Raw genomic sequence first — 21516 nt, 5'->3', positions numbered from 1 at the left:
CACAGACTGCCAGAGGTCTGCTGGAGTCTCTGGCCTTGAATATTTTCAACTTCTTGCTGTTAGTCAAGGCAGCACCAGTCCTCCCTGAGTAGTGACCTCTAGAGAGTCCTGGCCAGCACTAGTTCAGAGCACAGACAGTACTGACTGTAACCACAGCTGTTTTTTGGTTTTTTTTTAAGAGTGCTTAGACCACAGACAGTGGAAGTCTGCAAGTGAAGTTCTTTACTCTGAATCCTTCTGAAGTTCTTTACTTAGAGGGCACCTGGAGGTGCTCAAGGCCAGGCTGGATGGGCCCTGGGCAGCCTGAGCTGGTGGGGGGCAACCAGCCCATGGCAGAGATTGGAAATGTGTATGACCTTCTACCACAAACTGTTCTTTGGTTTTATTAAGTTATGTGCAGTTATTAAGTTTACAGATGCTCGTGACCTAGTTACTAATATAATACCACCCAGACACATAACTGTTCTTTATTCCTGAGGTAAAGAGCTTGAATCACTCTCCTAACACAGAGATGGGTCACAAAGACCTGTGTGGTATGCATATGCTGTGCTGCAATCCAAACACTCAATGAGAATTTATTCCTGATGTAACTTTTCTGCCCTCAACATGTTCATATGAGAAGACCTTGGATCTCCAGCTGTTGGGTACAAAATGTACAGTGTCAAAGAACACTCCAATCATAGAATCATTAAGGTTGGAAAAGACCACTAAGAGCACAGTGTCCAACCCACCCCCACCATGCCCACACACCACATCCCTCAGTGCCACATCTCCATGGTTCTTGAACACTTCCAGGGATGGTGACTGCACCACCTCCCTGGGCAGCCTGTGCCAGTGCCTCAACACTCTTTCTGAAAAGAAATTTTTCCAGTGTGAACCTTCCCTGGCTCAAATTGAGGCCATTATTTTTCTTCTTCTAAGGTGTGAGAATCAATGACTTCTTGGTTCACTGAAGCAAATGACAGGGAAATACATCTCAGGTGGTCTACTTGATAGGCTTCTTCAAACTTCCCTGCAAAGCAGAGCTGTGAAAAGTGATTTCTTAACCATAAAAACTGTAAATAGCCGCGAGATTTAAAAACTAAATGCAGACATTTGGGTTCCAATAAAGTCTTAAAATGACAATAAAATTATTTTAAGAAATCCTCTTCTTTGAATTATTGTTATTTTTTTTACAATTATTATTGCCTTTCCAACTTGTTAATCCTCTTACAGCTGCTTGAAGCTGGTGCAGTGTGCAGGAAGTCAAATCTCCTGTGGCCGCTGTCTCTTCCTCTTATTTTTTCTTTTTTTTTTCCCTAAAGAAGTAATTTATTCAAAACTTTGCTCAACTTCCCTCTTGGAAATATTACTTTTTTAAAAGATTTCATAGAGTCACAGGATGGCTTGGATTGGAAGAAACCTTAAATATCCCCCAGCCCCAACCCCTGCCATGGGTTGGTTGCCTCCATCAGCTCAGGCTGCCCAAGGTCCATCCAGCTCTGCCTTGAGCACCTCCAGGGACGGGGCATCAGAACGCCCCAAGGTCTGTCCCGGATACACGAAGGGAAAGCCCTTCAGCTCCAGCCGAACCTCTGCGGCTGCTTGGAGCGGGATGGGAGCGAACGGGGAGAGCGGAGACGTCCGAGGCGGCCCTCGAGCTTCCGCGGGCGGGGCCGGGCGGCACCGAGGGGCGGACCGGGGCCGTGGCCGATGCAGAGGACGGCCGGCATGGCCGGGAGGGGCTGCGACAGCATCTCCCCGCCCCAGCCCGGTGGTTCCTCGCCGCCGTGCGCCGGGCCCGGCCCGGGGGTGGGCGCTGAGAGGCGGCGGCGGCAGCAGCAGCAGCAGCAGCAGCAGCAGCAGCATGCACCGGGCGGCCCCGGCCCCGCGGCTCCCCCGGGGCGGCAGCGGGCGGGCTCGATGGAGCCGGGTCCCCGGCGGAGCCCCGCCGCCCGGCCGGGCTGCCCGCGGAGGTGGCGGCGGCGCTGGGCGCTGCTGGGCGCGCTGCTGGGCGCCGCGCTGTTGCTGTACGCCTGCCTGCGGGAGCTGCGGCGGCGCGGCTCGGCGGCGGGCCGGCCCGAGGGCGAGGTGACCGTGCTGCTGTGGTGGGAGCCCTTCGGCCGCCCCCGGCGCCCGGCCGACTGCCGGCGGCGCTACAACATCACGGGCTGCCGCCTGAGCGCCGACCGCGGGCGGTACGGCGAGGCGCGGGCCGTGCTCTTCCATCACCGCGACCTGGCGCTGCACGGCGCCCAGGGGCTGCCCCGCGGACCCCCGCCGCGACCCCCGCGGCAGCTGTGGGTGTGGATGAACTTCGAGTCGCCCTCGCACTCCCCCGGGCTGCGGGGCCTGGCCGGGCTCTTCAACTGGACCATGTCGTACCGGCGGGACTCGGACGTCTTCGTGCCCTACGGCTATCTGTACGCGCCGCCGACGCCGCGACCCTTCGTGCTGCCCCGCAAGAGCCGGCTGGTGGCCTGGGTCATCAGCAACTGGAACGAGGAGCACGCCCGCGTGCGCTACTACCGGCAGCTGAAGGAGCACCTGCCCATCGACGTGTACGGGGCGCGCGGGATGGCGCTGCTGGAGGGTAGCGTGGTGAAGACGGTGTCGGCCTACAAGTTCTACCTGGCCTTCGAGAACTCCCAGCACACCGACTACATCACCGAGAAGCTCTGGAGGAACGCCTTCGCCGCCAGCGCCGTGCCTGTGGTCCTCGGCCCCCGCAGGGCCAACTACGAGCGCTTCATCCCCGCCGACTCCTTCATCCACGTGGACGACTTCCCCAGCCCGCGGCTGCTGGCCACCTACCTGAAGTTCCTCGATAAAAACAAGCCCAGCTACAGGAGGTATTTTGCCTGGCGCAACAAGTACGAGGTCCACGTCACGTCTTTCTGGGATGAGCATTACTGCAAGGTGTGCGAGGCCGTGAGGACGGCGGGGGATCAATTGAAGACGGTACGGAATCTGGCCGGCTGGTTTGAGAGCTGATGTTCCCCAGACGTGCTTGGCCAGCTTCTCCCAGCAGTGAATGCACCGAGGTATGGGGAAACCCTGTGAGACCTCCTGCCTGCCAGAGCCAGCCTGTCCTCGGTGAGAAGAACATACAGATTGAGGTAAAGAAACGAAAAAGAAGATTTTTATTACGGTGCAAAATGAAATTACGGAGAAGCGTCAGGCAAGGCGATTCTGCAAGAGCGAAGCCATCAGCAGTCATGCTGCTCTGAAACCTTTGCAGTTGTTCGCAGAGTAACCTATGCCAAGTCCTTCAGCTGTGCAGCTGGAACCAATTTTGTCAGCTCTGACAGCTTCCTGGACCGTGAAACTTTCTTATGCGTACGGGGGATACGCGATCACTGCTGGCTTTCTGCGTTCTAAAGACAAAAGCAAATATTTCCAATGGTGATTATGATGAAAATCAGAGCTATTTGCTGACAAATGCTGAGCCACAAATGTTGAACTTAAGAATGTGATGATACGGTAGCACTTTTTAGCAGTTTTAAATTGCAGCAGCCAAATAATAATTCTTTGAGCCAAATAAAAATTCCACGTAGGAAAAAGGGTATGGAAGGGTCTGAGTGGAACAAACAGCTCAGATGGCAGAAAGTATTTACTGTGAGCACAGTTGTCCTTCTTGAAAGCAGAGAAGAGCTTCAAGTACAGGAAAAGACAGAAGGCAGACAGAAAGCATGAACATTTCCACCCTCCCTTTATTCAGGAATTAGAGAATGTTTACAGGGGACTGCATGTTTTTCTCTGCAAAATTGCTGCCGTATAAGAAAAAGCAGGGAAAGGCTCAAGATGGCAGGGGTTTTATTGCTATACTCAATCTGTATGTGGAAAGGCTAACATTTTGTTGTGTGTACAACAATAATGGCAACAAAGATACCAAAGTTAAGTCCCCAAACGCTACCTCCCAGAAGGAGAATTACTGTAGAGAATAAGGTCTGAACTGTTGCTGAAACACAGGTTATATGAAGGAAGTATATGAAGAGAAAGAAGAAAGTTACTGTTCTTTACTTTTTGGTTTTGGGGATTTCCTCCACCTAATTATTTTTTCAGTCTGTTCCTAGAATTCTAGGGTGCCACTTCCTCATGCGCTGTCTGCCCAGAGCATTGCAGTTCTTCCTTTTCAGGCTGCCACGGTGGAATAAAATCATGGGCACCAGGCAGGTGGGGAGAGAAGAAAGTTAGATGCAAGTGAAAGCTCAATGTGTGAGAGTTATTTTAGTTAGAATGGGATGAGGTTTGATTTGAGCAATGAGGGCTGCGAGGTAGCTGCTGTTGAAACTTAGCAGCTGCATTTTTAAGTTACCTGCACCCAGTGATGTAAGCGTGGAACTAAAGAATATTGGGAAAAAAAATCTGTAACAGTGTTAAAGCTCATGAATCATTTTGCACAGATTTACTGGGGCAGAGCTCGGAAGCTCCTGTTTTTATTGTTTTCTGCTTTTGTGCAGGGAAAGATGGTTAAAAGCACTTCTGAATGTGGCTGTTGTTTGTGCCAGAGCTGCCGTAGAGATTTTATTGGGAAAGCAGAGAGGACTCAGCGCAGTGCAGGGTGCTGTCGGGGTGTTCCCGATGCTGCCTTTTAATTCCAGCAGTTCTGAAGGGGTTGTTCACAGCACAGCCGTGCTCCTCACTGCGAGATCATCTGCTGCCCTGCCAGCTGGTAAAATAAATTGGTTTTGATTATTCTAAAAGTGCAATTCCAAGCATAGCATTAACCTAACAGCTGAGTGCCAGGACAATGGAATCAGTGTCTCTTTGATTTGTTGCTTTTTTCCTTTTGCTTTTTATCACATCAAAACCTGATCTTCATAGCAGTGAGCACTCTTTGAAAAGGTGAAGATCGCACTACTTCTTATCAGTCTGCCCAAAATAGTGCTTCTTTTTCCCTGTCCTTCTAAGTTTTTAAATGTTTTCTGAGAGTTTTGAGACACACAACTCAGTGCTATCAGCAGCAATGCCACAGGCAGAAGATGAGGCTCCAGAAGCATGGGAATTTCTACAGATTGCAGCTGGTCCTTTATTCTCAGCTTCTCTTACTGAAATTCTGGTGGGAATGAGTTTTGTAAAGTTCAGCAAACAGCTGTGCAATGATCAGAACATCATTTTGGAATGAGATAACCACAGCTGTGCTCTATTTGTAAGATATGCATTGAATATTATCACAAATTGTATAATGAGAACTGCAGCGTTGTAATAATTATTGCAGTTTCGTTGTTCTTGCATAAGCATTGCACACTTTTCCCGTTAGATTCAGGAGGAAGTTCAGTCCTGGTCTATGGCTGCTGAAGTCAATAATACAGCAACTCTTTAAGGCCATACTGGTTTTTAGTTCATCTGTTCCTTGGGCTCACAGAACGAACCTAATAATTGAGTGCTGTTAGAAACTGAGGGCTGTCCTTTGTAACTCACTTTGTAGAGGCCAAGTTCAGTGATAAATAAGAAATGTGCCATAGCAGATTGGATTGTAGATCAGGTACCAGACTCCACAAGACGCTGCAGGTGAAGTATGTGATCAGTCTACAAAAATTAAGCAGATTCCAGTCTAAATAGAGAAATCTTGATGAATATGCTTTTAAAAGCTGTTTTTTTCCATGCCTTGAAATGTTGGGGAGGAGGGAGAGCCAGAAAGATCATGTGCTGTTTTTCATAAAGTTAATTACTTCTTGATTATTAGTGGAATATAGAAATGTGGGAGATCCTCTAACTCACAGAAGCATCTCAGGGAATTTTATACTGTAAAATCTCTTAATCTTCACAGAATGGAGTAACTTTTATTAATCATGTAGATAAACAGTCAATAAAATTATAAAAAAGAAGTAGCAGAAAATGACCCTATTTTTCTATTTCCTCTTCTTTATGTGTTACGAAGGGTAGAAAACTGCTTTTTAAATAGATTTCCTTTTGTGCTTGTCTTCCACCTCTTCATCAATAGAAGCGACTCATTACAGATCAGTCAGACTGTCTGAGGTTGGGAACGAAGCTTGGTCGTGCCAGGGGTAAATATTTCCACAGAAGAGGCTGTGCTGGGTTATTTCCACTATGAAAAGGAGCATTTATTGAGGTTGGGTGACTGCTGGAAAAACATCATTTCAAAAAAAGAAAAAACCCACAGCGTACAAAGCTGAAAAAAGAAAACCAACAAGCTCTCTCTTGACCTACGGAGAATTTGAAACTGCTCAGGTTTTGGTTTTTTTTTCCCCCCTTAAATGTCAAAATGAAATGGATGGGAGTTGATACTCGGCACGTAGGGCTGCGGCCACTCTTTCAACTATGGTTTTTTTGTGCTTGTTCATTGATGTCTTCAGCTGAGCTGCAAATGCCCCACACTTCTTATTCCTATGGTCTCTTAACACTGATTGCAGAAAAAGTGATTCATGACCTCTCCTTATCCACGTTCTGTACCACATGATCATAGAATCGTTCCAGTTGGAAGGGCCCATGAAAGGCCACCTAATCCAACTCCCCTGCTGTGCACAGGGACACCCACAGCTAGATCAGGGTGCTGAAAGCATGGGTAGTTTGGGGTAAATTTCAGCATTCCTCTTCATATTTGCAGCCCCTCCTGGCTGTGGTGAGTGCTACAGTGCTCGCTTTTTTCCCCTCAAGTACTTTATGCTGTGTCACTGCCATGTTTTGTAAGGAGAGCTTAAGCCTTGTTTACCTGTGCCCACAAAGGTCGATGTTTACTTGCTGGTTTTCCAGCAGGGATTGGGCTCTGGGTGGTGAAAATGAGTGGGAATATTTTTCTGCCAAACATTGGGTGCCATTTGTTCATGCTTGTTTGCTGACTTTTAAGTGAGATGTGAGTTACGCCCGATTAGGTTCTAACTCTCTCCTTATCCAACAATCGCATAAGGTGGTATTTGTTTTAAGTCTGTAAACATTCCTTTGTAGGAAGCAAGGAGCTGATTCAGTCTGCAGGCTGATGTAGTGAGCGTGGTGACTTAACATGAATTTCAATAGTATTTAACTAAAGATAAATCCCGATCCAAGTATGCACACCTATTTCTCATCAGAAAAAATCATTGTTTGAATAACTCCAATATCGCTTTTAACTGTTTAGCAGTTCCACTCTGTATAATCCTCCTCTTTCTTCTGTGCCATCAGGTTATAAATGATCCTTGAGGCCACCATATCTGTGTCTATTCCTATGGCAGGAAGCTGTGCAGTGTTTAGGAAGCGTCCTGAAGCCACAAGCCCCGTTAAGTGGAAATCCCCTATTAACTACATTTCAGGATGTATTCAGGGCCAGGCTGGATGTGGCTCAGGGCAGCCTGGTCTGGTGGTTGGTGACCCTGCACATAGCAGGGGGGCTGAAACTACATGATCATTGTGGTCCTTTTCAACTCAGGCCATTCTATGATTCTATGAAAGTTTTGCCCTAAGAAGCCAGTGCTTTTCTGAACTAGTAAACTCCTTCAAGGACTTTGGATCCTTTTAAACCCATCATTGTGTGGGTTAAAATGTTGTGAATAGAGTTAAAAATTGGGCTATTTTAGTAACACTTAGGATTTCAATCGTATTCTTTTAATAACTACCAAAAGACTGCAAAATTTGAAAGTTGGATCATGGTTTGTGTTTTCCCTTTGTTTATTAAACCATCTTTTGAAGTTAATCAGCCCACGGCTTGGCTGTAAATGTTATGGAAGGCAGTTCAGCATTTGCATCCTCAAATTCAGCACTGAAGTAAAAGACTCTCTAGGTGTTTTGGATGATGGGACACTGAATCTAGGAAGAAAGAAAGCATTAGCAATTTATTTCTGAGGATTTCATCAGGTAGCCCTATGGATTTCCAGTCTTTCATTATCTCAAAAATGGTCTATGAGCTCAAATACTTCATTCATAGAATCCATAGAGTTGGAAGGGACCCTTAAAGACCATCTAGTCCAGCTCCCTTTCAATGAACAGGGACACCTACAGCTCCATCAGGTGCTCAGAGCCCATCCAGCCTGACCTTCAGTGTCTCCAGGGATGGGGCATCCACCACCTCTGAGCAACTTGTGCCAGTGCCTCACCACCTTTAGTGTGAAAAAGCATTCAGTATGTCTATGCTGTGAAAAGATGATTTAAGTAGAGCAGAATTTGTGCTGTGCTTGAGCTCCCATTAAGCACCATTGTGCATATTCATGAAAAAAATCACAGGCTCACTGTTCTGTCTTTTGCAGTGACTGTGATGAAGAATGTTTCCTGCACTGAGTCCTTGGAGGAAGGTGACAGCCTGAGTGGTGCTGAGTTACTCTTCCTTGTCGTTCACGGTGGCTTTTTATTGTAAACATGAAAATTGCTGCCACTATCTCAAATCTAGGTTTTATTCCTGTGTTCAGATATTAAATGTATTTTACCATTTTACAAGAGCACTTTAAATAATAGCAAGATTTTTTTTTTTTTTTTAAATGCATTTCACTGATGTAACCGGAAATGGAAAGTTTGGGATTTATAGCCCTGTGCTACAGGTTTTTGCTGTATGAGTTTCCACTCTGGCTGTGGACAAGTTGTTGTTGAATGTAGGGCTGGGCTGAAGCACTGAGTCCTGTCTTCTGTGAGCTTTGATTTAGGTCCCGTGAGACAGACCTCACTTTTACAGGAGCACAGCTGATACCAGGGAATACTCCATGTGTACAAGGCTGTATCATCAGCTCGCCTCTCAGGCTTCATCTGCTTGTTTCTACCTCTGCTCCTCAAGCCAAAAGGAACCAAAGCTACCACCAGCTCCTCTGGTTCTTTTGCTGCAGCTTCTGTCCTTTTCCCATCCTCGTTCTGGCTGATGCAGCGAGGAGTGTGAGGATAGAAACATCTGTGACAGCAAGTGTGTGTGCAAACTCCAGAGAGAGCTGAGCATGCAGCAGAGAAAGGAGAGAGCTCTTCCTAACCATGCACTGCAACATACAACCTTAAACCTTCGGACTGAAGGTGGTTGAAGGCAATGGGAGGCACAGGCTATTTCAGTCCTTTTTGCACCTGGAGAATTGCAGGTTTATCTGGGATTGTGTAGGAGAGCTTATAGCCTGAGGTCACCTCTGATGACACAACTGGCCCGTGGAAGATGAGCCTTTCAGAATGGCACAGAGGCAGGAATCCAGCTAAGGCTATGGCTGCTTGCTAGGAGGTTGGGTGTGTATGACTGTCTCACGTCAACAGGAGTTTGGACACTGCTCTCACTGGAATCAGTTGCACTCATTTTGCATCTGCCCTTAGTAATGGATAAAATTAGTCATTAAAAGGGCTGCTTTAGTCCAAAACACAAACAATGAGCATTCTGCCAAGTTTGTGTAAAGTTGTTGAAGTAACCTCCTCCTCCAAGTTACGACTGTTTGTTTTATTCTTGTCCTCAGAGGTGAGTATTCAATAAAACCTTCACTGTGTACTATAAAAACTGTCAGAAAGGACTGGGAGCGCAGTGCTCAGTGCAGGAAGATGCAGGACAGACATGGCAGCTGAAATGCTCACATGGACAGCCCCAGTTAAAGTGAAGAAGAAGAAGAAGAAAAAAAAAAAAGAGGAGTCTTTCGTTCGCTTTACTTTTTGTTAACTAGAGGGAATGAGGTTTCCCGAACCTTTGCAGATTCTAGCAGTTCTATTTGTGAGTCGTACCAGGGGTATTCTTCTGCTTTGCAGTTCACGAGTAACAAGGAACATGAGGTCAGGCTCACAACTGATGGAAACCAGCTTGCCCACCTCTTCCTTCTAAGGTGCTTCACTTCCTTCTTGGAATATTATGTACCAATTGCTAATGTCTTCAGAAAGCCACATTGAGGAAATAATTTTAGGTGTGTAGAAGATGATACTTTGGTTTTGATACGTAATTTTCTCTCCAGATGCTTTGCCTGAAGTTGTGTTATGGCTTGTCATTACAGTCTGGTCATTTCTATTTCTACTAATTAGGAAGTTATTAAAGTGAGGAACAGTCTACAGGAGCTGGTGAGGTAGTAGTTAGCCTTTTTTCTTCTGCACATACCTGCATGGCAGAGAGGAGATGTGGCCTCCTGCTCAGCACCAAGGAGATGAAGGCTCTTCTTCATCATGGGCTGCAAGTTACTGAGAAGCAATAGTGAGATACCACTGACAGCTGGTTTGGTCTGAAGTCCAGTGCACACCCCAAAACTTTCTCTTCTTATCCCATTAGGGTGGCTGACAAATCCCACCCAGCCCTTACAGCAGTGATGAATGGGGCTCCAGGGACGGACCTCACTGCCTGATCTGCTAGGTGACAGCATAGAAAGGATGGAGTGGTTCTGGTCAGTGCTTCTGACCACGCAGCTTGGGATAAACAGAAGGACATCACCCAGGCAGAGATAGAAATGTGTTCATAAGAAAAATTTTCAAGAGCTTGAAAAGCTGATGAGCATCCCCTGGTGACCTGACCAGGGCTGGGAGGGTTCCCTTTTGATCTCACACCTGGGAGCAGTTTCATTCTGCACAGACAAGTGTGATGTGTGCTCTGCTTAGCCTCTGGGTTGAGTAACAGTAGGACCCTGGAATCATAGGGTCATTAAGGTTGGAAAAGACCTCTAAGGTCATCTTGTCCAACTGTCAACCCATCCCCACCATACCCGCTCACCATGTCCTTTAGTGCCATATCCACCTGCTTCTTCCAAAGACACTGACTTCACCACTTCCATCAAGGCAAGTATCTCTCCATCTCTAGTATCTCACTCCTCCATTCTGCAAATGTGTGAGGCTTTGAGGTGCATGGTAGTTCCCCAGCTCTAGTTACTGACTCGTGACATACTGTGGGAAAAATTCAATTCTCTCCACTGCCTGAGGGAAAAAAGTGACTTTAATTGATCTTTTTTATAGCTAATGATCTTACAACTGCATGAGCTTTTAACACTTCTCTGATCATTCCAGCTGGCTAAATGATGGGCATTTTAAACAATGTCTGCAAGTTGTAGGACAACTGAATGTAGTATTTAGGTACTTGGATTGTTGGTGATTTTTTTTTTCCTGGATTAGATATTTTCTGATTTTGTTGCTCTAGGGGTCAGTTTATCTCCCTGCACACCTACCTGTTACACTTCTTCTGTGGGCTGTCTGCATCTTGCTTTCATTTCCCTCTTAATGAGAAATGGGCTGCTGGAGCACCCAGGGGCAGCTCAGTCTGCTCTGATGGGTTGTGATATTCAGCACTGAAAAAGTCGTGTCATGGAACAAGTGGCATGTGCTTGGCTTTCTTAGTTTGGTGGTCTTTCAGGATTGCACGTAGGCAGGCTGGGGAGCTGTCAGTTGGCTGGGAAGTGAGGGGAAGTGAGATGAAGAGCAGAATTATGTATTTCCTTGCCTTAATCGTGGCTTAACCACACTCAGAGAGCTGAAGAGCTTCTGGGGCAGTCAGTGTTTCTAAACACCAAATTGAGGAGCCAGACCTGAGTACAGCTCAGCCCCACGAGGTGCCATGTCTGGTCCCTGGGACATCCTGCTGCCCTCCATTTTGTAGCTTGTTGTGTAAGTGCCTGAACTGCGTTTGGTGGTGTGCTGCCTCTGTGCACAGGGGCACTGAAAGCAATGACAGATCATATCTTAGACCCACATCCTTAAAAGAAACCCTAAGCCAAACTGACGATTTAGCTTGTTGCTATATTGATACAGCTTCCTTGAGGCCTCGGGGACCTCAGAAAGACTACATCTTTGTAGGTGATCTCCTGTTTACTTACTTGTGCATGACCTAATTTATTTTACAAAAGCAGCTTTAGGAAGGTACAGTGCCACCCTGTCCAAAGAGAAAGCAGAATGGCTTTTTCCTGGCGCTGAATGCTAATTACATGCAGACTGGATGAACAGGAGAAATCTGTTTGGGATATTGGTGAGCCCTGTGCTGCTTCCACTGCTCTGCCAACACACATGTGCCGTGGATTCCAAAAGCCCACAAGTGATGTGGGGCTATTCCAAGTGCCATCAGTTCTTGTGGAAAAGTTTCCTTGCTATGTCTAGACTCCACTATCTGCTAGAAAGCCAGCTCTATAAGCTAAACTTTTAAAAACACATATGCTTTTCTATGTTACATCTGCCTGAATTAATCTAGAATGGGATCACCGTTTTAAGTAGCACTGGGATAACACCATTACCACACTTATGCACTTCACTGCTTCTGCCTGTGTGGTTGTGTGGTGGTCTGGCAGCTCTGGGGCTATCACAGAAATGGAGGAGATAGAGGAACTGAACAGATGAAACAGTTTAGATGAAGAACATAATTGCAAACGGGTTATCTATCTGAACTTACACAAATGCAAGGTGGCTTTGGGACCTGCTTCCTTGTATTCAAGTGATTGCAGTATTGCTTCCACTTAGAAGCTTAAATTTGACTCTTTGAGCTTCAGGACAGATCAGAAATGAGCTCCTATGCTGAAGCAGGGCTTGCTTGGCAGGATAGACATGAGGAGTGGACAACAAATTTCCTAATTACCCTGTTGCTGCCCATCCTATTCCTGGCAAAGTGGAGTTGATGGCTTTCTGTGCTTTCAGGCTTGTCTTTCTGCTCCTCAGGTGAAGTCAGAAATTCTAACTAATTCTTATTTATGTATAGACTTTTATGTGCATGGATACATACGTTGATTTCCCTCTGGCTTACCTGCTGGCTTGTGTTTGGAGTTTGCTATGAAAAAGCAACATATACATCATTTCTACGTAAAACAAATGTGTAACTTTACTGCAAGGTGCTTTGGCATCAAAAGTATCCAACAGACGGAGCAGAATGCTGCACCATTAATACCTGGAGGATTATGCTTCACTTTATGAAACTGTCTATAGAAATCTGACTTTGCTTCAGGAAGTCAGTCTGCAGAAGCTGGCAGTACTGGGATATCAGCTTTCCCCTTCTGAGCTGAAGAAGTGCCTGTATAAGGCATTATGTAAGTGCTGTAGTGGGAGCAAATGAATGGGGTAAAGGACAGCGGGGAAAAGGGAAAAGTGGGGAACAGAGCGTGACCTGGCATTGCTTCCCATGATGCCTCCATGCAGCCCTGCGTGGATATTCTTAGGAACACTGAAGTTCCCTACTGCCCTTGCAGTCTAGACATACCCAGAGACAAGTAAATACTAAAAGTGGCCTGGGTGACTGACAGTATCAGCACTGCTTGTGTCTGGGCAGCCATCAGGAGCCTGAATCCGGCCCAACACCTTACTGCAGAGACAGACTGACTGAGGGTCTGACCACATCATCCCTTCTGGATTCATTCATTTTTCATGGTGCTCTTGGTTTATTAAAGCCTTCTATATTGATCCCTCTGAAATGCTACTGCTGGATGAAGGGAGAAGTACGCATTAGTTTCGGTGGCATCCTGCCCATCTGGTTTTCCCAGAGCAGAATAAGAAACATTGCCCAGGCAATCTGCTGTGCTGTGGGAATATTGAATTTGCAAGGCTGTCAGTCATCTGATTTCACAGGTACTGCTCTACTCTGCTAAAAGAAAATAAGTACAGTTATATCTCAGGTCAGATGCTTTTCAGCTTCAGGCTAAAAGAATTCGTGCCTTTAATAGAAATGTCACAGAGGCATCTCCCTGCTCCAGCCACTGCACAGTCTGCTATTAAACACAAGATGGATATTGGAGGAGTGTCAGAGTCCATGTCCAGCCATAGCATCTTTCTTGGCTGATGGAGCCATTGGTCTTCAAAGCTTAGAACCATATTTTTTATATGGTTTAAAAACTAAGGCTTCCGTTCAAGTATCCTGCTGTTCTGGGATGCAGCTTCTCCACAGCTTGTTTAGAAATGCCTCAGCATCAGTCTGTACTGAGATGTCGTTCTTCTCCCAAACCAAACTGAAGTAGAATGCAGGTAAAGTACCTTTGATCTTAAAACATCCTTTACAGTGTTAAAGTGGTGTGGATGGCAGTGTGGGGTGTCTCCACCTGGTTGTGCACTGCAGCCCTATATCCATGCTCACAGTGCTCCGGCCTACAGAGCTGTAGGGGAAACAGGCTCATGATCTAATATTTCAGTATCTAAAGGGGGGCTGTAAGAAACAAGAGACTCTTTAGCAGGGTCTGTTGTGACAGGACAAGGAAAATGATTTCAGACTGGAAGAGGTGAGATTTAGACTGAATATAAGGAAGAATTATTTTTTTCCAGTAAGGGTGGTGAGGCACTGGCACAGGTTGCCCAGAGGGGTGGTGGATGCCCCATCCCCAGAGACACTCAAGGACAGGCTGGATGGGGCTCTGAGCACCTGATCTAGCTGTGGGTGTCCCTGTTCATTGCAAGGAGTTGGGTTTGATAGCTTTTAAAGGTTCCTTCCAACTCAAATGATTCTATGATTCTATAGTGCTATAAAGTGCTAGAAGATCTACAAGGAAAAAGCTAGCATGGTAGTGCAAAGCAATTGATGGTGGAAACAACATCTCTTCACTGACCAAAGTTCAGGGAAAATCTATGGAGAGCTTTCGGTGTATCACCCTGCATCTAAGTGCTGTGGTTTCCTCCCTGGCCACAGCAGAACTTATCATGGGGACACAGCACCGATGCAGCATTTGCTCTGAAAGCAGCAGCAGTGAACGAAGGTCAAGCTGTTCCTTCCATGTGCTGTGTTTACATTGCTTTAATTTAGTAATAAGTTTACATATTCCCAGTGCTTTACATCCCTTTGATCTTTGCAATAGCACAAATTGCAGCACAAACAGAGTCAGCAGGAAATAATGCTGTGTTGTGTTCCTGTGTTTGCAATGGGCATAACCACATGGATTTCATTCCTGGTGGACCTAAAATCTGTGCCTTGGAGAGAAAAACACCCTGAAGAGTAACACATGCACTGGCTGATGAAACTCCCTGCTAGCAGTGCTCTTCTTTATAGGGAGGGTGGGCTTCTAGCCCAAAAGTTATCAGTTTTAAACACAACATTGAACAAGAGGAGTCATAAGTGCCTGGGTCACCCATACCACACCCCAAGGAGCAGTGTGGGCATTCTGAGTTTAAACTGGCCACTTGGATTTTGTCCACACCCTGTAGAGGTCAGCATCCCCTGGAAGAAACATGAGTGCAATGCAATTACATAAGTGAAATTTAGTCCTACAGGATCACTGCTGGGGAAGCTTCAGGACCACCCTAGATCTCTGGTGTTATGTGGCCTTAGGAGCATTGGTTTTGATAGCACAGGCTTTACTTGGAACAGTTTTCTGGCCTGCCTGCGGTTTAGTTTCTGCAGCTGTGATCCAGCAACAGAGATAAGTACAGATAACAGAGACAATATATACACTGAAGAAGGTACAGCTGCAAAAGCACCAGGTTACCCAGAACGCTCCTCTTGCTCGGGTCAGAATGCTGAAATCTTTCTGCTTTGCTTTGCGCTTACATTACAAGCAGCAGCAGAGTTCCACCAGTCAGGCACACAGACATTTGGTCCTTTCCAGGATTCAGGGACCTTATCTCAGTGCTTTTCATGCTGCACTGCTGCCAGAGGGCTCTCGGCCAAGGCCAGGATTCGTCTGAATACTGAATGCTTTGTTCCGCTGCACTTCCTCAGGTCAGACAAGAAGCAAATAATCAGATCGCTGTTCATTGACAATCTGTTTTCTTTAGCAGGTATTGGAGAACATGCCCACAGAGACTGAGATCAAAAGGTCTGACGACTGTTTTTTGCCAAATCTTAATCTAGCCTCCAATATTTTTAGTGTAATTAAAGCACTAAGCTTCTAAATGGGAACAGCTATAAGCACAGTTTACCATGTGTTTTACCCCAAATGGAACGTATATCCAAGAATACACAGAAATACTGATTCCTCTGTTTGCAGAACACTTTATTTTGCTTATATATCAGCCATGGAATTGCCAGTTCTTTCACTGTTACATCGATGGCGACAGCTAGGATGGGCTTGCTCTTGAAAACGGAACGGTTCCCATGAAGAGCCCAACAACCTGGCTCATTTTCACCCAGTATCAATTAATGGCTTTACATGCTTGTCAGTTCTCTGAAAGCATAGCTGATGCCTTGCATTTTGCAGTCCTTGAGATTTTTGTATCTGTGCATTGACATGCACAAATGAATAAGAGCTTGGCTAAGGCTGCCTGTGTCTCACCTCTGGTAGCAATATGATGATTAGCATGTATCAAAAAAGAAACTGATCATACTTCCCGAAACCTAAAATAATCATAGAATCATAGAACCATAGAATATCCTGAATTGGAAGGGCCCACAAGGATTATTGACTCCAACTCTTGGCTCCACACAGCACTGAGAGCACTGTCCAAACTCTCCCTGAGCTCCAGCAGCTCGGGGCTGTGCCCTCTGCTCTGGGCAGGCTGTTCCAAGCCCACAGCCCTCTGGTGCAGATCCTTTCCCTCACCCTCAGCTGCCCTCCCCTGATGCAGCTCACAGGCCGCCATGAGGCCTCCCCTCGGCCTGCTCTGCGCTGGGCTGAGCACATCAGGGGATCCCAGCTGCCTCTCACACCCCTTGCCCTCCAGACCCCTCCCCATCTTTGTAGCCCTCCTTTGGACACTCTAGTAGTTTCCCTGCTTGTACAGTCCTTGGTACAGTGGAAACCATATCCAGACAGAACAAGTACAGCATGGTTAGTGGTAGTGGTAAGATGTAAAAGTGGGAGCCCTGATCCTGCCAGTCACTGACATTAGTGAGAAGGTCTGCTCTACATTCTTCTAACTGCACAAAAATGAAAATAGCTCTATTAATGTGGGGGAGAATCACTGTTCTTGTAACTCTTGAAAGACATCATTGTGGCGGAAACACAATGAATGCTGTGTTTTATCTGTGCTGCACAAAAATGCACACAAAGAATGGATATTTAGAAGCCTTTAGCATAATTTATCCATGACACTCCAGTGAGTTATTTTTAGGATGAGATGAACTATGGCCTGTATCGTCCCAGTAACTGGAAAAGGAATCTAAAATTACCACCTCAGATGCAAGTGTCTTTGGGAATCCCTTTTCTTATGCTGTTTTTCCTTTAGTTTCACAGTTAGGTTTGCTTAGAAAAAGTTATCCGTAAACCAGGAGGCATCAGATCCATTATGCCAAAAGTAAACTGGAGCCCAAGAAGCAGTGTCCACCAACACTGGCATGGGGAGCATCAACACTGACTCCAAAGCCTGGCTTTGCTTAAACTAACTGCTGGTAAACTACAAGAAAGGTCATATGGAAGGCTGTGTCTTCAGTCCTCTGTCTTCTTCTCTGCTTTTTGTCTGGCATTGTCACAGTAGAGCATCCAGGTGATGGATTTATTTAAACACATCCCTGTTCACTGCAGGGTGGTTGGATGAGATAACCTTTACAGGTCCCTTCCAACTCAAATGGTTCTGTGATTACATGACTGATGTAAAGTGTCACTTTCTGATGTAAGTATTGAGCATTAGGCATAGAATGCTGTAAAAAAAATCAATTTTATAAAGAGAAAACAATTCACTTTTATAAAAATGAAACACTGCTTTTGTCCTCTGTTTATAAAATAATTTATCTTATACGTTTTTTGAAAAAAGGATTCATAAATCATGCATTAATCGTCATTAGGCCAACTGGGACAAGTCTAGTAAGATTAATGTTGCCTGCTGATCCTGTGCACTCTGCTGGCCAAATGAAAAGCAATTAACTGTAGTGAACCTTCAGATTTGCTATTCATTTTGCAGAACCAGAACTGTAAGACTGTAGTACACACTGAATCTTCACAAGTCCCATGGGACCCAGTAAGAATGAACAATTTAATGCTTTTCTCCATATTTCCATTTCCCCTCCACTTTTTCCACCCTGCAGATGGGGAGGATTGGAAAATGAGCAAAAGCTGAGAGGCTGACTGTTGTGGAAGTACCATGGAGGGAGAGTGCCCTGGCTAATAGGGGCTTTCTGTAAGACATAAGAAATAACAAGGTCTGATGTTTGGAAACATCCTTCCCCTGTTCTTTCATCCCACTGATGAAGCAGATGAGAGCCCTGGCCCTCCCCTGGTGCTCCTCAAATGGGTACAGAGTACAACTGGTGACTAAGGTACATTTGGTTATGGAAACACAATCAAATGCTGTATCTGGATTTTATGGATTTTCACATAAGTTTATCTGTACAATGAACTTTGCTGAGGAGATGTTGAACTGAAACTTTACTACCATCACACTGTTGAGCATCTGTAAATACAGGGAAAGCATGGACCATCCTCTAATGCTTTGATGGAGAAGACAGCTCACAACCTCAGTGCAGGGAGATGAGCCATTTTCCATTGTTCACAGTTAAACTCAGGAATTGTTAGGCAGTGCTTGCAAACTACCAGCTGCTTTCCCAAGGAAGCTCAGACTCGTCTGCAGTGCTGCTGTGCAATATAGGGAAAAAAGAAATGTGTTTTTTGCTGACTTTGCCTTGCTCAGTGACAGCTGCTGGGTGATTGCTGCTGAAGCTACGACATATGACAAGCAGGCAGAAATTGCAGGTGATAGCAAAAATGGTAAATTCCCAGCAGGTACATGGCTAAGTGATGTTGCAGTGCTTTTAACAGGCAGGAGTTAATTTTTTATCTAAAACTTCAAGTGATGTGTCTCTGCTCCTCCAGCTCCATGTTCGTGGCGAAACAGAAGGTGGCACTCCATGGTTGTATATGTGCTCAGGCTCTGGCACACACAATGTTTCCAAAGCAAGCGTTCATGTTGCCACAAGCTACAACTAACCTAAAGCAGGAAATTCCATGAACACCTGGATCTGTTTGGGCTTATCCTCCCGAGAGCTAAAAGACCATGTTTCTACAGAGGTACACAAAAATGTTGGAAAAAAGAAGTAGCAATGACTATAGATTACATGATAAAATCCTCCTGAGGATGCAAGTGCTTTGGTCTAAGCCTGGAATTATCGCTTTGACAGAATCTCTGCCCTATGCATGTGTAGATATTCATAGATACTAAAGCCAGAATGGACCAGTGGGAACCTGTAGTGATGGCCATACCCCAGCGACCTATTACAAGGTGTATGAGATGATGAAATTTTTCTGAACAGCCACTTAATTGCTCTTTGCTGTCTCTGCACTTATGTCCAGAAAGTCAGGAACCTACAGGTGTATCAAAGTGAAATTTGCTACAGTTGATTTTGCTTCGACATATTCAATCACAAGAAATCCAGATGAAGCCAGTGTGTTCATTGCAGAGAGAGATCAAAGTCGTGCTGTCATATCTAAAAATGCAAATTTCTATGTGAATATGAAAGAGTTGTAAAATGGAAATGGTTTCCCGTTTGATGTGTTTCAAGAGTCACCTTTTCTCTGGTGAAATTCAAAGAATGGTAACACATCAGTTTGCACACCTGTGCTGCTGGCTGTGTGTTGCTGCAGGGCTCCTGCTGAGTGCTGCCGGGGCTCCCAGCACTGCGTGTCTGAGGACCGTGCTGTCTGCAGCAGTCACGTTTCCTCCTGTTCCTAAAACATCAATGATGTTTAAGGAACATCAAAGCTGTCACATTTTATGCTAGTGAGGTATAGGCTCTTATCTTGAGGATTCAGAAAGCAGAAGGCACTTCTTCAACTCTCCTTGCAGGAAATGAAGCTCTTACCTGCTCTCTCCATATAAACTTTTCTATAAATGATATATTTTTTTTATTACCTCCAGTGGCACTGAGATGATCTTTAAACTAAAAGAGCAAAAATTTAGGTTAGATGTTAGGAAGGAGTTCTTTACACAAAGAGCAGTGAGGCCCTGGCACAGCTGCCCAGAGAGCTGTGGTGCCCATCCCTGGAGGTGCTCAAGGCCAGGCTGGATGGGCCCTGGGCAGCCTGAGCTGGTGGGGGCAACCAGCCCATGGCAGGGGTTGGGGCTAGGTGGGCTTTGAAGTCCCTTCCAACTGAAGCCATGATTTCTATGATGTTATGTTTGGAATAGCTGGACGAACCGCTTATATGTCTTTGATAATGTCCTTTTGTTACTATATAGGAGGCAGTGGTTGTAGATGCTCAGCTCTTCATCCCTCTTCTATTTTTTGAAGTGCTTTGAGCTGCTTCTTGCTGAATCACAAGGTTTGGATGGCCAAACAGTTGCCAGCTTCTGGCCAGGGAAGGATGTGGTTCTGCTTCCCTGAATGGAAACAATGGGAGATGCTCTCTGCTCCTCCATGCTGTGTGGACAGAAGGAGTTAAGCATTCATTTTCCAAAGCCAGACTTCATTTTACTTTTTCATGTTGTAGAAAACTATTATGTGTTCACGGATTTACCGGCTTTTTAAAATCATTTTTGCTCCAATTGTGTTTAACCAGCTTAATCCCTCTTAAAGTACTCAATTTTGTACAGTGCATACTTAGGTTTATATAGAATCAGTACTTACTGTTGGTAACAGGCAGGGAAAACAAAGACTAGAGTAGCACCATACATGGTAAAATAAGATGAAAGCTAAAAAAAAAAGAGCAAGAGAGATGCAATGTAGGTAAAAATAGGAGGGTTTAAGAGCTTTGCAACAAACCAGCAGTATGGAAAAGAGAGAGACAGTGGGTGCCTGGGGCTCCTAACAATGTTATTTTCTTATGCCCCTTATCTGGAAGTGACAGGTCATGTCTTGTGTTGGATAGAATTGCATTTGAAGAGCAGATATCGGGGTGCATGTCTTGGCCATACATTTCTACAGAAGAGCAGAACTGGAAATCTGTGTGAAGCAGTCAGAAAGGAGCCAAGCATTCAGTGGGATTTCATATCAGGTTCAGAGTGGCCATGAGCTAGTTACTCCAAAAGATCAGGTTTTACCAAGAAAACCCGTGAGGGTTTAGAGTATTATATTTGATAAATGGAGTACCGTGCTTTCTTAACCAACCTCATGACTGGTGTCCTCCTTGCTTACAGAAGTCAGTGCCTGGCTTGATGCATGCACTCCACTGCATGAGTTGTTCAGGCTGCAAGATGGTTTTATGTTGAGGGAGGGAAGATTTAGGTTGAATATCAGGGGGAAGTTCTTTACTATGAGAGTGGAGAGGTGTTGGAACAGGCAGCCCAGAGGGGTTGTGGATGCCCCGTCCCTGGACATGTTCAAGGCCAGATTGGATGGGGCCCTGGGCAGCCTGGTCTAGTATTAAATGTGGAGGTTGGTGGCCCTGCATGTGGCAGGAGGGTTGGAGATTAATGATCCTTGAGATCCCTTCCAACCCTGGCCATTCTGTGATTCTATGAAGAGCTGGAGCAGCCAATGGTGCTCCCACAGGCAGTACAGCAGTGGGGGAATTTGAGCCTTGGCTGTTCTGCCTTCCATTTGAATGAGCACCAATCTGCTGCTTTTGAAAAAAATACAGCTTGACTTCTGACCCTTAGGGAGGGAGATGGAGAAGGAATGAAGTCTGCCTTTCTGACAGCTGGAAACCCTACAGCAGAAAGGCCAGGTACTGGTACCAGCATCCTGCAGGAGGAGGCTGAGTTTTGCCCTGCAGTCTGCACTGATGTCTGTGTACCTGGGCCAAGGCTCTGATCCGAATTGGGACTATCTGTTTTAAAACTAAATGAAGTATTTTTGTGCAAGGTGCAGTCGGTTCTTCATTTTTAAGAGAAAGCTGCTCCTGCTGTGAAGGAGTCGGTGGATCTGCAGCAGGTACAGAGGCTGCAGTGAGCACCAGGTCCTGCTGCACACATCTTCTA

The 21516-nt window shown here is 45.7% G+C and overlaps 1 protein-coding gene across 1 annotated transcript; it reads left to right on the top strand.

Moving 5' to 3' along the window:
- Positions 1-1887: 1887 nt before the first annotated feature.
- FUT4 (fucosyltransferase 4) lies at positions 1888-5811 on the top strand. Its single transcript, XM_090134021.1, has 2 exons — positions 1888-4436; positions 4493-5811. Exon 1 carries the CDS (start codon positions 1903-1905, stop codon positions 2971-2973), a length of 1071 nt encoding a protein of 356 aa, XP_089990147.1. The 5' UTR covers positions 1888-1902; the 3' UTR covers positions 2974-4436; positions 4493-5811.
- Positions 5812-21516: the final 15705 nt, after the last annotated feature.

Source organism: Phasianus colchicus, chromosome 1, assembly GCF_987193195.1.
Source record: "Phasianus colchicus chromosome 1, bPhaCol1.hap1.1, whole genome shotgun sequence".
Classification (NCBI taxonomy): domain Eukaryota; kingdom Metazoa; phylum Chordata; class Aves; order Galliformes; family Phasianidae; genus Phasianus; species Phasianus colchicus.
This window is presented reverse-complemented; position numbering and strand designations above follow the sequence as displayed.